At 50.1% G+C, this 15,244-nt stretch overlaps 1 protein-coding gene and 1 long non-coding RNA gene across 4 annotated transcripts in view; one reads left to right on the top strand and one right to left on the bottom strand.

Moving 5' to 3' along the window:
• The first annotated feature begins 2,621 nt into the window (after positions 1-2,621).
• LOC115305436 lies at positions 2,622-6,816 on the top strand. Its single transcript, XR_003914781.1, has 3 exons — positions 2,622-2,676; positions 5,845-5,900; positions 6,534-6,816. It is a non-coding gene; the product is annotated as an uncharacterized LOC115305436 (long non-coding RNA).
• The window catches only part of POLDIP3 (DNA polymerase delta interacting protein 3), a 21,027-nt gene continuing 12,575 nt past the window's right edge, over positions 6,793-15,244 (bottom strand). For 2 of the 3 annotated variants that reach the window (XM_029955678.1, XM_029955679.1), the window contains exons 6-9: positions 14,641-14,718; positions 12,309-12,438; positions 9,921-9,987; positions 6,793-8,996 (exon numbers count right to left, since the gene is read on the bottom strand). In XM_029955678.1, the coding sequence (XP_029811538.1) occupies positions 8,819-8,996; positions 9,921-9,987; positions 12,309-12,438; positions 14,641-14,718 (453 nt within the window). In that variant the 3' untranslated portion in view covers positions 6,793-8,818. The remainder of the gene's footprint in view (positions 8,997-9,920; positions 9,988-12,308; positions 12,439-14,640; positions 14,719-15,244) is intronic. The other variant, XM_029955680.1, reaches the window with a different exon arrangement.

The following is a 15,244-nucleotide window of genomic DNA, read 5'->3' as shown; positions in this document are numbered from 1 at the left end:
GCGGGGGCCGCTGGGAGTTGCAGTGTGGCGCTCGGAGCCCCAGCGTTGCCATGACGACGGCGCCGCATGCGGGCCCGCCCCCTCGGTTCTAGGCCCGCCTTCCCGCCCTAGTGTCTTCTGGGCTTAACCTTTGTTTGCTCCCAGTAGAGTCAGCACAGAAATGTGTTAAGTGCCCGGGTGTGGGTGGAAAGCCACCGTCCATCCATTCCACAAATGGTAATGAAGGACTTGTTGAAGCTGACCGTTTCAACAACCATTTTTTTAAAATACTTATTTTTGAGAGAGAGAGAGACAGACACCGAGACAGAGAATGAGCAGGAGAGAGAGAGAGGGAGACACAGAATCTGAAGCAGGCTCCAGGCTCTGGGCTGTCCGCACAGAGCCGGACGCAGGGCTCGAACTTGTGAACCGTGAGATCATGACCTGAGTCGAAGTCATGACTGACTTAACCGACTGAGCCACCCAGGCACCGCATTAACCCAGTTTTTTAAGTGTACAGTTCCATGGCGTTACATATACTCTCGTTATCCATCTCCAGAATTTTTTATCCTCCCGAACTAAAACTCTACCCGTGTTCCCCTGCCCCTGAAAACCACCATTCTACTTTCTATGTCTATGAACTTGACTCTCCTAGGTACCTCATCTAAATGGGATCATACACTGTGTGTCCTTTCGTGTCTGGCTTATTTCACTCAGCATCTTTTCATGACTAATCCACATAGTAGCATGTCTCAGAATTTTCTTCCTTTTCAGGACTGAATAATATTTCATTTTATGGATAGATATTTTGCTCATCCATCTGTATATGGACATTTGGGTTTTTCTACTTTTGGCTAGTGTGAACAATGTTGCTATGAATGTTCTATACAACTTAGTGCAGACATGCTTTAATTTCTCTTGGATATTTATCTAGGAGTAGAATTTCTTGATCATATGGTAACTCTATGTTTAACTTTTTGAGGAACTACCCGTCTGTTTTCCAAAGGTTGCATCATTTTAAAATCTCAACAGCAGAGTATGAGGTTTCCAAATTCTCCACAGATTCGCCATTATTTGGTATGTCTATATTATGATTATAGCCATTCTAGGGGATGTATAGTGGTATCGTATCATTTTTTTTAAATGTTTATTTGAGAGAGAGAAAGAGTGAGGAAGGGAGGGCCAGAGAGAGAGGGAGACAGAATCCCGAACAGGCTCCATGCTCTCAGCATAGAGCCTGACTCAGGGCTTGAACTCACAACTATGAGATCCCGACCTGAGTTGAAATCAAGAGTCAGATGCTTAACTAAGCCACCCAGGCACCCCTTTCGTTGGGTTTTGATTTGCATTTCCCAAATGATTAATGATGTTAAGCACCTTTTCATGTGTTCATTAGTCATTTGTGTATCTTTTATTTTTTTTAAGAAATGTCTACTCAGAGTCTTTGCTCATGTTTTATTGGGTTATCTGTACTTTTATTGTTGCATATTAAGAGTTCTTTATCTCTTCTGGATGCAATTCCCTCATAAAATATATGATTTGCAAATATTCTCTCCTATTCTGTGGGTTATCTTTTCACCTTTCTCAAAGGTATCCCTTAAAGCATGAACAATTTTAATTTTGATGAAGTTAAATTTATTTTTCGAGGGTATCCAGTTGTCTGCACCATTTGTTTCTTTCCCTGACTGTCTGGCACCCTTGTGGAAAATTAATGGACAGATACATGAGCGTTTATTTTTTTTAATTTTTTAATGTTTTATTTATTTTTTATACAGAGAGAGACAGAGCACGAGAGGGGGAGGGGCAGAGAGAGAAGGAGACACAGAACCGGAAACAGGCTCCAGGCTCTGAGCTAGCTGTCAGCACAAAGCCTGACGCAGGGCTCGAACCCACAAATGTGAGATCATGACCTGAGCTGAAGCCAGAGGCTTAACCAACAGAGCCACCCAGGCGCCCCGAGCATTTATTTTTGGACTCTTGGACTCTCCATTCTATCCCATTGGTCTGTATGTCTATCCTTATGCCAGTGCCATACTGTCTTGAGTACTGTAGCTTTATAGTTAAGTTTTGAAATAAGGAAGTGTTAGTTCTTCAACTCTCTTCTTTTTCAAGACTGTTTTAGCTAGAACAGTCAATTTAGAATCCTTTAAATTCTTTCAACAATGCTTTGTAGTTTTCAGAATATATTTCACACTTATTAAATTTATCCTATTAATGCTAACTGGCTAAGTGGAATTATTTCAATAGGATTTTTTAAATGGCATCTCTGTGTGATTTTATTTAAGAGAGAGATCTGGGATGAGGGAAAGGGAGAGAGAATCTTAAGCAGGTGCCACATTCAGTGAGGAGCCCAATGAGGGGCTTGATCGCAAGACTCTGAGGTCATGACTGTTTATTCATTAAAAATTTTTTAAGTTTATTTGATAGGGAGAGAGAAAGAGAGAGAGAGGAGAGAGAGAGAGAGAGAGAGAGAGAGAGAGAGAGAGAGAGAGAGAGAATGAACAAGCACACACAGGGGAGGGGCAGAGAAAGAGGGAGAGAGAATTCCAAGCAGGCTCTGTGCTGTCAGGGCAGAGCCCAATGCAGGGCTTGATCCCACAAATTGTGAGATCATGACCCGAGTCAAAATCCAGAGTTGGACCCTTAAACGACTGAGCCACCCAGGCACCCCTTAATATGATTTTAAGATTATTCCTTGTAAGTACTTCGCTTGATCTTGTATTCTGCAAGAATGCTGTGTTATTAGTTGAGGTGGTCTTTCAGTGGATTCCTTAGCATTTTCTGTATAAAGACCATGTCATCCACCAATAGAGATAATTTTACTTTTGTCTTTCCAATCTGCATGCTTTTCTCTGCAACTCCCCCACTCTTTCCCCCTCCAGCTTCCCTGGGTAGAACCTCTAGTTCAGTGTTAAAGAGAAGGGGTAAAAGCAAAAAACAAAACAACACAGAAGTGGTAAAAGCAGACACATTTGTCTTGTCTCTTAGACAAAACACTTTCAATACTTAACCCAGGGATTATGAGTTCCATTGTGACCCAAGAACACACTGTATGATCTCAGTTCTCTTCCATTTGTTGAGATTTGTCTTATGGACCAGGACATGGTCTACCTTGGTATACATCCCACGGTATCTGAAAAGAATGTGTCTTCTGCTGTCAGGTGGAGTGTTGTTGGTTGGACCCTGGAGGATCCTGCTGACGGTGCTCCGTTCTGCGTCCTCGCTGACTTTCTGTCTGGTTGTTCCACCGATGGTTGCAGGTGGTGTTCAAGTCTTCAAGCGAGAAGTTGCTATTCTTCCAATACTTCCAGGTTTGCCTCGTGTTTTGCAGCTCTGTCATTTGGTAAATACACATTTTGGATTATATCTTCTTGGTGGATTGACTCTTTTTCTCATTATATAATGTTCCTCTGTCTCTGGTCACTTTCTTTGCTCTGAATTCTTATATACCTGATATTAGCATAGTTACTTTTTTGTGATTGTTTGTATGATATATACTTTTCAACTCTTTCACTTTCAACCTTATATTGTCATATTTGAAGTGAGTCTCTTGTAGAAGCATATAGTTAGGTCACGTTTCGCCCACTTTGCCGACCTTTCACTGGATATATTTAGACCATTTACAGTTGATATACAGTACTTAGTGATATACTTCATCTCCCTTTTCTTCCCTGTCTTCCTGTGGGTTATTTGAACATTTTTAAAGAAATCCTTTTTATTTTTTTAAATGTTTATTTTTGACAGGGAGGAGGGGCAGAGAAGATTGGGAGACCAGAATCTGAAGCAGGCTCTAGGCTCTGAGCGGTCAGCACAGAGCCCGAGGTGGGGCTTGAATTCACAAACTGTGAGATCATGACCTGAGCTGAAGCCGGACACTTAACCAACTGAGCCAGCCTGGCGTCCCCTCTCCTTCAGGCTTTAACATCTGTGAAGAGCCTTTCATGCCAAGTTAGATCCACCTTCTAAGCCACCCAAGCACCTCAATCCTTTTTATTATCCATATTTATATCTGTAGGGTTTTGGTTGTATTATCTTTTTTGAGTGGTTGTTCTAAGAATCTCATCATACATACTGGTTACCACAGTATATTCTTGCTGACATTTTACCATTTTAAGTGAAGGGTAGAAACTGCCTTCCCTTGCTTAAAAAGTAATTGCTTTAAGTATTTCCTCTATGTACACTGAAAACCACATCAATATTATAATTTTGGTTTCTAGCATTAACCACAATTTAGGAAACTCATGGAAAAATTTTTTTATTCATAGTTTTACTATGTCTGTTGTTCTACCTTCCTTTCTGATATACTAAGTTTATTTAATTTTATTTTTGATATTGTTTATTTTGAGAGGGAGGCAGAGGGGGAAAGAGAATCCCAAGCAGGCTCTGCAGTCAGTGTAGAGTGTGGTGCAGGGCTTGAACTCACGAACTGTGAGATCATGACCCGAGCAGAAATCAAGTTACACACTCAACTGAGCCACCCAGGCGCTCCTCCTTTTATTTTTTCCTTTAAGTTTAGTGAACTTTTAAAGCCATTATTTTAGGGTAGGTCTGCAGGCAACCAAGTCCCCTAGCTTTCCTTCATCTGAGAATGTCCAAACTCCCCCTAGTCCCTGAAAGACACTTTTTGCTGGACACAGAATTCTCAGTTGACATGACTTTTCTTTTACTACGTGAAAGATGCGCCACACTCTTCGGGTCCGTGGTTTCTGGTGAGAAACTGGTCACTCACATTGTCCTTCCCTTGTCATTTTTCTTTTGCTGGTTTTGACATTTTTTGTCTTCGGCTTCTCGGACATTTGGCCGAGTCTTTGTGTTAATTTCCTCGGGTTTATTTTGTTTGGGATTCTCCGAGCATCTTGAATCTACAGGTTTCAATCTTCCTCCACTTCTGGGAAGTATATGGCTATTGTCTCAACTACTTTTTCAGCCCCAATTTTTCTTCTCTCCTTGTGGTCCTCTGATGACACAGATTTTGTGTCATGGGACCATTGGTCCGTGAAGTGCCCCCTCCCATCTTTTTTTTAAAGTATTATCTTCTCTGTTCAGAGTTCAGATTTGGTAGTATCTATTGTTTTATCTTCAAGGATTCTTCCCCCTCCATTGCTTTTTTTTTTTTTAGTAATTGTACTTTTCAGCTCTAAAGGATTCTTTAGATGTTCTCTTTGCTGGCCTATTATTTTTTTTCAAATGTGTTCCTAATTATTTGTTGACACTTTTATTATGGCTGCTTTTGAATCCTTGCCAGATAATTCTAACATCTCTGTCATCTCGGTGTTGTCTCTTCCCCTTCGAGATTTTCCTGACCTTTTCTAGGAGTGATTTTTGACCGCAAGACGGACACTGGGGTTGTTATGAAGAGTGGATCCTACTTAATCTTGCAGCACACCTCCTCTGAGGGGGTCGGAAGGGCACTGCTAAATCAGTGCCAGGTTCGGGTTCCTTGAGGTCTGCTGACGCCCAGGGTGGGAGCACCTCAGTTCTGACTTCATGGGGGGAGTTCCATCATCCCTTTACACCTCTGCTTACAGCACCCTGGGGGGAGGGGCTGGGGTGCCTCACTTCTCATATGGCCCCCACTGACCCCCGCTGGAAGTTCCAGCGCCCTGCCTGGCCTTCTCTGATACCGCTCCAACAGGAACCCGGGGGTGTCCCCAGTACTGCCTAGCAAGGACGGAAGCCTAGGTTCCCAACTGCGCTTGTGTCGGTGAAGTCAGGGTGGGGTCTCCGGTGGTTTCGCTGGGCTACACCTTTTCTGGCTCTCACTGGGGGGTTTGACTGCTTTTCCAGCACGGCTCGGGAGACGTGAAACAGACAGAACACCCGGGGAACTCGGTCCGAGTAAGGTGCTTTCTCTCCACCTCGCAGGCTTCTGCTCGTTTCACATAAAATTTCCAGGGTGGTGTTTGGGGGAAAGGACAGAGGTAAGTGCTCCTTCCATTCCACCTTCCCCGGAGCTGTCCCACTTTCAATAGCACAATAGTCACACGAAAACGCGCCGTGGCGACCAGAGCTGGAGCTCCTTAAGTTACAAATGGAATGGCCATATGATTCAGCAATTCCACTGAGTACCGACCCCCCAAAATGGAAAGGTCTTAACAAGAAATGTGTGCCATGTTGACGGAATTCACAACTAGAAAATGGAAGCAATCCGACTGTCCATCCAAATAAGCAAAATGTAGGATACGCATACAATGTAGTATCCGTCATCTGATATATGCTACCCGGAAGATGCTTGAGGACATTTTGCTAAATGAAATAAGCCAGTCATGAAGAGACAAATACTGCGCGGTTCTACTTACGTGAGCAGTCAGAGGCTCAGGACGCATCCTGACAGCTGCCAGGGTTTGGAGGAGGGATGGTGGGGACAGGTGTGCAACGTGAATGCACTCACTGCTGAAGTGCACACCCGAACACTGTGCATTTTACCACACACACAAAAACCACCGCCAAATTATCTTCCTAGTGTGTAATTGATCTAAGAGGTAAATTTCACCAGTGAGTTGCACTTCTTCAAACTAAGGCCAAATCTGGGCTCTCTTGTTCCCCGTGAACAGACTCCCTTCTACGCTGGAGCGGACCACGCCGAACACCCAGTGAGGCACTCCAGGCCCAGGATGCACTGCGGCACCGTGCCTGGCTTTCAGACTCATGCCCACAGCTCGCATCCTCAGCTGTGGAGGCCGGGCTCCGGCAAGTGCTGCGAGGAGCTGCCCCAAGGTCACAGCTGGTGAGTAGCAAAGCAGAGGTGGCTTCCTGTTTTCCAGGGCCAAGTCCTGCAGGCCACTCATCTTTTAAGAAAGGACAGCTCAAAGGTAGGAATAACAAGTATTTATTCAGAAGTGGGTAACATATAGTCTCCTCTGTCCCTTAATGTCTCTCTCTCCTTCCGAATGAGAGACACGCGTGAGGAATGTGGAAGGGTGGGAGTGGAGGGGGACATGAGGACGGGCCCACCCCCTTCTCTTCCATTTCCCGTGATGCTGCCCTGCAGAGCAGGGGAGGCCAACAGGCTCCACCCTGCAATGGGCCATGTGGCCGTCCGGAGGACCGGGTGCGGAGGGCCGGGACAGCCGAGCTCAGTGAACTCTGATCGCCACAGCGCCTGGCAGGGGACTGGCGGTGGTGGAGGGGAGGAGGGGAGAGTGAAGCCATGCAGGCAGGAGATTTGCCATCCCTACTTGAAGCCAAGTCCAAGCAGCGATCCGGCTGTCTCCAGGACCTGAAGAACCAGGTCCTGCTGCCTCGTGGGTGCGCTCAGGGACCAAGGAGGGGAAAGTGTAGGAGGAATGTCTTCCAGCTGCTGAGAACTAAGTTTGCACCCATCCAAATTGGAGAGAAGGAAAGAAAGGAACGAAAGCAGCATCTTTCAGAGAAGTGGAAGCTGGGCGCCATCAGGTACATTCCTTGGACTCCCAAGTTCCGAGCAACCTCAGAGCTGGAGGGCTGCGTGTGATCAAAGCCTGGGTCCTTCCTGCTCACCGACAACTCTGAGAAGACGAGTTTCCAGAGTCTCTGTCACCGGGCCGGCCCTAAGCAGGCCACGAAAGACTCTTAGTGCCTCAGGTCCCCTTCACTTCCTAGACCTGGGCCTTTCCCAGCGTCTGCTATGGGTTCTGTGGAGCTCCAGAACCCTGCGCTCGGCTCGCTCCAGCTCGCCCGCCTCGAGTCCCCCGCAGTCCCAACAAAGAGGGCCCCGAGCGCCATGCTCTCCTGGTATGCGGGGGCTGCCCAGACTGCCGGGCACCACACTGAGGGGACACCTACCAGCTTGCCTGGAAGGGCTGCTCTGCTTGCTCACCGCCCCCCCCCCTTCACTGCCAAGGCAGGAAAAGACCCTCTGGTCACAGATGGATGAGTCACTCCCAACAATGGGAACAGTGCCCCTGGTGGCGGCTGGACCTCTGGCCCTCTCTGCATCTGCATCCCTACTGTCCTGTAGGCACCTGATGCAGAAAGAAGAGCCAGGAGCAAGCCATCATCCCCTCCGAACAATCCCCGGACGCTCAGTGTAACAGAACAATGGCCAGACCTTTAAAAAAATAAAAAACCCCACTGGCAGAGAGCTGGCATTCCCGCGCAAGCTGGGTGAGGAGCCCATGCCACGCGAGCACTGCAGGGCCGCACACCCCTTCCCGCAGTGACCCCCAGAAGGCCGAGAGCTAGGGAGGGGCACCGTGAACTCGAGAATTTACCGAGTCACCTGAGACGGCACAGGCTCTCGAAGCCAAGGGCTGGGAACGCTCTCCCCAGCAGTGTGGCAGCCCCCCAGCCCTGCCGCGGGGCCCCCCCCGGACCCCAGGGGCGTGGAGCTGGCCGTGGCGAGAGCGCCCAGGCCGCCTGCAGGGAGCTGGCAGGTGAGTGGCCGGCTTCCGTGGGGACGGCAGGGGCACCCGTTCCCCACCCCATCTAGAAGGTTAAAAACGAGAAAGGGGAGACAGCTCCTCGCCTCCTCGAGAAAAAAACTGTCCTTCAGAGAGGCGCTGCCCTGCGCTCCACAGGGCCACACGAAGTCACCCAGAGAACTCCGGGTATCGTTTCCACACACGGAATCAGTCCGGGGCTGAAATCAGGGGTAGAGACGCTCTGAGCAACACAAGCCTATCTTGGTGATGAGGGCGAGGGAGAAGACACAGACTAGAGGAAACGAGAACGCACAGAGGGGCACAGGGGAGAACACAACACAGAAGGTGGGTTCCGTCCCGCAAGGAAGCTCTCCACCCCTGGCGGCCTTTCCCACGCTCAGGGGTCTCCAGTCCGACGGCCCGCTGGTCACCAGCTTTGCTTTAGGAAACACGGCCACCCTCCTCAGCCCCTGCTTCTGGCGGCCTCGCGCCCCGGCTCAGAGTTTGATTTTGAATTCTGTGGGCTGTGTCGTCACAGAGGCCCCCGAGGACTTGAAGAGCGCTCTGAGGATGGTGTCGGGGTCCACTTCGGCGGGAGGGTTGGAGGCGGCGGTGGAATCCACCCTGCGAGGCAACTCGCTCTCCTTTTTCACCGAGGGGCTGTCACTCAGCCGTCTGTGGAGAGCAGAGAAGGGTCACAGTCCTGGTCAGCTCTCCCTCGGATGGGGGGGGACCCACCACTCACTAAGCAGGTTCCGACAGCTGCGCGCTGCATGAACGCTCTCTGCGCCCCTTGATCTCACTCACTCTGCAGCCTGTCGTGATCGGGGGCTTTGGGTTTAGGAAACACTGCGGGTCCCTCAGGGGTGCGGTCACCCCCATCAGCTTAGTATGGATTTCTGTGAATTCACTCCGTTTAGTGCAATGGTTCCCAAATGTATTAGGTCATTAAAACCCACAGTTTTTTCAGAATATAACTTGTTTCTGGAATACAGCTTTAGAAACTTGTCCAAATCACACGATTCAATATCTGAGTCCTTCAAATTTCAACGTCCGTCTGCCTGCCCCACTGACCGTGGCCTAATATCCTCCGAGGTTTCTGTCTCCTCATCTATAAAAGGATGTTCTGCCAGGCTACATTTTGTGCATCCCAGGCTCTGAAAAGATCCTCAGTCCTGGGCCAGACATAGATCTGAAGGTGTTAAACAAAACACAACAGGGCTGGTACCGGGCACTGTCCCCATCAGGGTCAAGGACAAAGACCTGGAGTCTTCCAATCACTTGGATGGTGCACACAGTTGTACAAGGGACACAAGTGGCCTGCTCTGCACTTCCTTCTGAAGTATTTCTACATTAAAAAGCTGAGGACAAGGTCTTAACACTAGCCCCTGTGGGGTCAACCCCTGCGGAAATGACAAGACGACTCACTCTGTGCAAAATTCAGCACTCCGACTGGCCACCTGCCGTCAGAGCAGAGGAAATGGACCAGAGGAGAGCGGTGACGCAGGCAAGTTACCCCACGGAGCAGAGACAGTCACACAGAGTAAACAAGGAGAAAAGCTCCACTTTGTCCCCAGCACCACTGCCTTTGGAACTTACAGCAGAATGGGCTGGTCTGAGGTGATAACGTTCCCATTCATGTGGAGGTTGCACTTCATTGGTTGCCCTGAAAAAAAACAAAAAAGAAAAGGCTCTGCCATAAGATTTCGGCCTAGGAAAAAAGGCCAAGGGCTGCCACCTCTGCACCCCCCACTGGCAGCTCTGGCTCCCTGACTGGGGATGGAGTGGCCAGGCTTTGGGGATCCCAGGCCGAGGTCTCTGAAACCTCAGCGACGGCGACAGCACCAAAATGCAAAGTGGCCAACATTCCTTGCTTCAAGCAGGAGACGAGAACTCAAAGTAAGGGAGACACTGAACTCTGTGACGCAGGCGAAATTTGTGAAGTAGGAAAGGAAAATGCTTACGTGATGAGACTACGTGCAAGAAGAATTCAAAAGTGAATATGCACACTTCTACTTCGTCTATGAAGGACGAACCCTACAAGCACTGCACTGCTACTGTGCACAACAACGGCACAAAAAACAGGGGGAGAGGGAACAGAGCCATGTAGGGGTAACGTATATCTCACTAGAATTCGGCATTTATCTGAAATATTCTGATAAGTTACAACAAATATTATAAACCCTTGAGCAGTCATAAAGATAGTGACTCAAAAAATATGGTAAAAAATTTTAAATGTCACACTAGAAAATATTCATGTAATGTAAAAAACAAAGAAGCCACAATAAATGTGAATGGATTACTTAATCCAATCAAAAGGCAGCATGGTCAGACAGGATTTAAAAAAACAAAATCCAACAACGTGCTATCTATAGGAAATAGACCTTAAGATTCAAAGATATAAAAAGGCTGAAAGTAAGAGGGTGGAAATAAACATATTACCGAAACAGCAACCCTAAGAAACTGAAGTGGTTATACTAATATAAGACAAAACAGACTTTAGAACAAAAAATGTGATCTAGAGACAAAGAGGAACATTTTGTAATGATAAAAGATCACTTCACTAGGAAGAAAACAATTATAAACATAAATGCAACTAACAACAGAGCTTCAAATACACAAAGCAGAACTTACAGAATTTAAATAAGTAAATAATAATAGCTGAAGATTTCAATACTTCACTTTTGTTAATGGATACAACAACCAGGCAGAAGACCAATAATGAAACAGAAGATTATAAGTCAATGCTAAGAAGCATGAACCAGCAGCAAAATATTCTCCTTGAACACTATGGAACAGTAGGAAATTTGGTTAATTCACAAATATATGAAAATTAAAACCATTAAAAAAATTTTTTTTTAATGTTTTTTATTTGTTTTTGAGAGACAGAGCGAGCAGGGGAGGATCAGAGAAATTCTAAAGAACCAATAGGTCAAAGAAGAAATCATGAGGGAATTCAGAAAATACTCCAAGGTGAATGAAAATAAAGACACAACCTATCAAAACATATGGGCTGCAGCTAAGGCACTGCTTAGAGGAACATATATGCCTGTAAATGCATACATTAACAAGGAGAGTGAAAAGACAACCTACAGAATGAGAGAAAATACTGGCAAATCACTTATCTGATAAGAGACATGTTAAGAATATATAAAGAATTCTTTAGGAGTGCCTGGGTGGGTGGCAGAGTTGGTTAAGAATCTGACTCTTGATTTCAGCTCAGGTCATGATCTTAGGGTTCATGAGATCAAGCTCCACATCGGGGTCGGTGCTAATAGCACTGAGCCTGCTTAAGATCCTCTCTCTCTCTCTCTCTCTCTGTCCCTCTACCCCCCCAAAGTAAACAAACATTAAAAAAATTCTTTTAAACTAAAAAAGTGGGCAAATAGTCTGATAGACATTTCTCTAAGACATACAAGTGGTGAATACGCACATGAAAAGATACTTAATATCATTCACCATCAGGGAAATGCGAATCAAAACCCCACCAACTGTACATTAGTCTCTGCATCGATGTAGTCCATAAACGCACAAAGGTACTCAAAGTCACTGAAAAAACAAATCCCCGGAGAAGAGGCACGGCAGGCAGAGCTTCTCCCTACAGGCTAACCTGAGATAATAATGCGGCTCTGAACTCAGTGAAATCAGTAGCTTACTCCCCAGGAGCAGAGCTGACCCAGGCTCACAGCCAAAGCTCCAGGCCTTCGAGGAACCTGTTTCCTAGCCTTAATCAGACCAACATCTGGAAGGAGGTTAAGACTCCTGGCCTCCCTGGCAAGATCCCTTAAGAGAACTTTCCATGGAGAAATGGTGTTTCTCTGCTTGTGAGAGTTATGAACTAGAGCTGGGCGAAAACTAGAGCAGGGACCGCACGACCCTGTGTGCGCCGGAAACCCCGGCGGGACGGACGAACTAGGAGCCCCCCCCTCCCCCACAACCCCGAGGCAGGCCTGCTCTGCCGGGGCGGCGGCTTCCTCCCGGACTCACCGTCCAGACACCTGTTGTTATACTTCTTATACGCTGTGATGGCATCATCCTTTTTCACAAACACCACCTCTGCCACCCCAGGGTGGACCAGCCGAGCCCTCTTGAGGGCTCCACACACACAGAAAAGCTCCTGCAAAGAACAAGGGGGGTTAGCGTTGTAGAATGCTTGCCCGCCTGCCATTCACACGACCCAGAGGGCTCTGGGTAGACTGGTGGCTGCACTCCAGCTGGATGTGCCCAGTGCCCAGGATTTAGGGAGGCGCCATTTTAGGTGGCACCCCTGGGATACCCGGGTCTCTTGTTGCGGGACCAGAGGAGGAGACAAGCCGAGCTGGTAGCAAGAAACGGGTCGGGCTCATAAGCCCCGGAGTCCGTGCGCTTCCGCAAGGCGCCCCGAAGCCCCCTGCTTCAGCACCCGCCGCCTCAACAAGGAGGGGAGAGCATGTCCCGGAGAGCTGTCATGAAAAGGAACAAGTAGGCTCATCAAAGGGAGGGTCAGTATGTCACCTGGGAACATGCAAGTTACTTAACTTCTCTGACAATGGGTTTTCTTTCTTATTTACTCATTTTTTTTTTTAACGTTCGTTTATTTTTGAGAGACAGAAAGAGACAGAGCATGGTCGGGCCGGGGCTCCAGGCTCTAAGCTGTCAGCACAGAGCCCAACATGGGGCACGAACCCACGAACCACGAGTTCATGACCTGAGCCAAAGTCGGCCGCTCAACCGAGCCACCCAGGCGCCCCAGTTTTCTCTTCTGAAAAACAGAAAAGAACGGTCTCGCCTACTTCCCAGGGGGCCGCAAGCTCCACCGAAGGCGTTTTTCAGGGCAGTGCTGTGTACACACGTGTCCTGCCAACACCGTGTCTCAGAGCGCACGCGGTGAGGAGAGAGGGACCGCGGAGGCCAGCTCGCACCCACACCATTTCTTCCCTCGTAACTCCCTTCGCAAGGTTGTTATTAGGACACCACGGCTTATGAAAAGGCCACGGGGATGCGGAAAATGCTACATTCCCAAACAAACTATGGAACTAAATACGAAGCGTGATCCCAATATTCTCACGGCTGCGGTGGCCGGCACAGGAGGTCAGCTCCCACCACCGTGTCTTCTAAGAGCCTGCGTACGGACATGGGCCACATAGTAAGTGCTCGGCGGGAGCGCCGGGGGCTCTGTCGGGTCGGCGTCCCGACGTGGCCGAGGACGAGCCCCAGGGACGAGCCCCGGGCTCGGTGCGGACAGCGCGGAGGCTGCTCTCCGTCCCCTCCCCGCCTCCCCCTGCCCCTTCCCCCGCACGTGCACGCATACCCTCCCCTCTCAAGATAAACTTCAACAAAAACTACAAAACAAGCAAGAGCTCAATAAATGGCCGCTGTCACTACTTTTATCATCGGGGGAAAAGTTTCAATTCCTCGTTAGTTTGTGAAGAGTCAGAGTCGGCTACGACTTCCACGGCGGGCACCACGCACTGCCGAGCCTGCCTCCCTCTTGGAGCGATTCCGCGGCAGGCACGGTTCACAGCCGAAACCGGCGTCGGGCGTGGCGGCCACTCGGGGCTGTTACTGAACGCGGTGCGTGCATTCGTGATCTGGCAGTTCAAAAGGGGACCCGGATTTTAAACTATTAGTTTGGGAAAACGAGGTGGCCGGGCAGTGCTGGCTGCGGCCGGCCGGGAACCAAGGCTGGGACAGGACAGACCAGGGCGATCGGGGCAGCCAGCCTCCAGGGAACACCGACGCACCCCGTTCCTTGTGCTTGGGAGCCGCCCCGAGACTCCCAGCGCCGCAGGACTGCACGCCGCGGAACGGGACCCCCTCCGAGGCCCAGCGGCGCCGCCTCAGGGCCGTGCGAGCAGGCCCGGCCGCCATCTCCTCCGAGACCTGCCTCCACGGCCGCGACCGGCTGGTGGCTGGGAACTCGGAATCTGGGAGGCCTCCCCCCACCCTAGCTGGTCAGAGCGGTGCACTGAGCCGACACTGCTCCCCTCCGGGGCGCCTGGCGCGCTGGCAGAGGGCGCCTACGCGACCAGTTCCCGATAAAAACCCTGGCTCCACGCGTCACAGCTCGTCGTGGGGGGGGGGGGACAGGGGGCCTCCCGTGTGACCCTGCGGGGAGAGGAATCCAGAAATCTGCACCTGGATGCCCCCCGGCCTTTGCCCCACGGGCCTTTCCCTTCGCTGATCCTGCTCTGGGTCCTGTAACAAACCTGAGGCCCGACGTGACTCTCCGCGGGGTCCTGGGTCCTCCTGAAGAACTGGCAAACCTGGCGGTGGCCTTGGGGACCCCCGACACAGAACTGGTTTGAGACAGAAAGTTCTGGCGGGATGCGGTACTCACCACAATGTCCTCCTCGGTGACTCGAGGGTGCAGGTTGTTCACGGTCATCTTGGTGCCTTCCAAAGGGCTGAGGACAGGCTGCCACACAGGACAGGCGCCGGGAGTCAGACAGCAGCAGCACGTGCTCCGGGCCAGCGCCGGGCAGGCCCAGAGGACCCCCTCCGCGAGCCCGTCCCCAGCGTGCCCTCCACCCGGCGCTAAGGCTGGAACCCCCCATCATCTCCCAGCCGCGCCGGACGCCGTCGGGCCTCCGAGTCTCTGCAGGAGGCCCCTCGGCTGCACGGCCCGCCCAGCTCAGGGGGCGCCTGCTCCTTGGAGCCCTCCCCACTCGTCCGCCGATCGACCGCTCTTCGCTCAGTGCTCCAAGACCTCTGCTGTCACCAAAGCTGCCCCGTCTGCACCTCTGTCCTCCCCACTCGCCCGCCAAGCATTTGGACGCAGGGGCCGCCGGGTCCTGGTTTGCTCATTTGTAAAGAGGACGTGGAAGGGTCTGCCCACGTCACGGAGGTGCGGCGAGGGTGCCAGCAGGGCACACACACGCTGCCCACCCAGCAGAGGCTGGCTCTCAACTCTTTCCTTCACCCTCCCCTCTCCTCCCCTCCCC

Source organism: Suricata suricatta, chromosome 10 (assembly GCF_006229205.1).
Source record: "Suricata suricatta isolate VVHF042 chromosome 10, meerkat_22Aug2017_6uvM2_HiC, whole genome shotgun sequence".
Taxonomy (NCBI): domain Eukaryota; kingdom Metazoa; phylum Chordata; class Mammalia; order Carnivora; family Herpestidae; genus Suricata; species Suricata suricatta.
The sequence above is the reverse complement of the archived record's forward strand: the minus strand, read 5'-3'. Positions and strand labels throughout refer to the sequence as shown.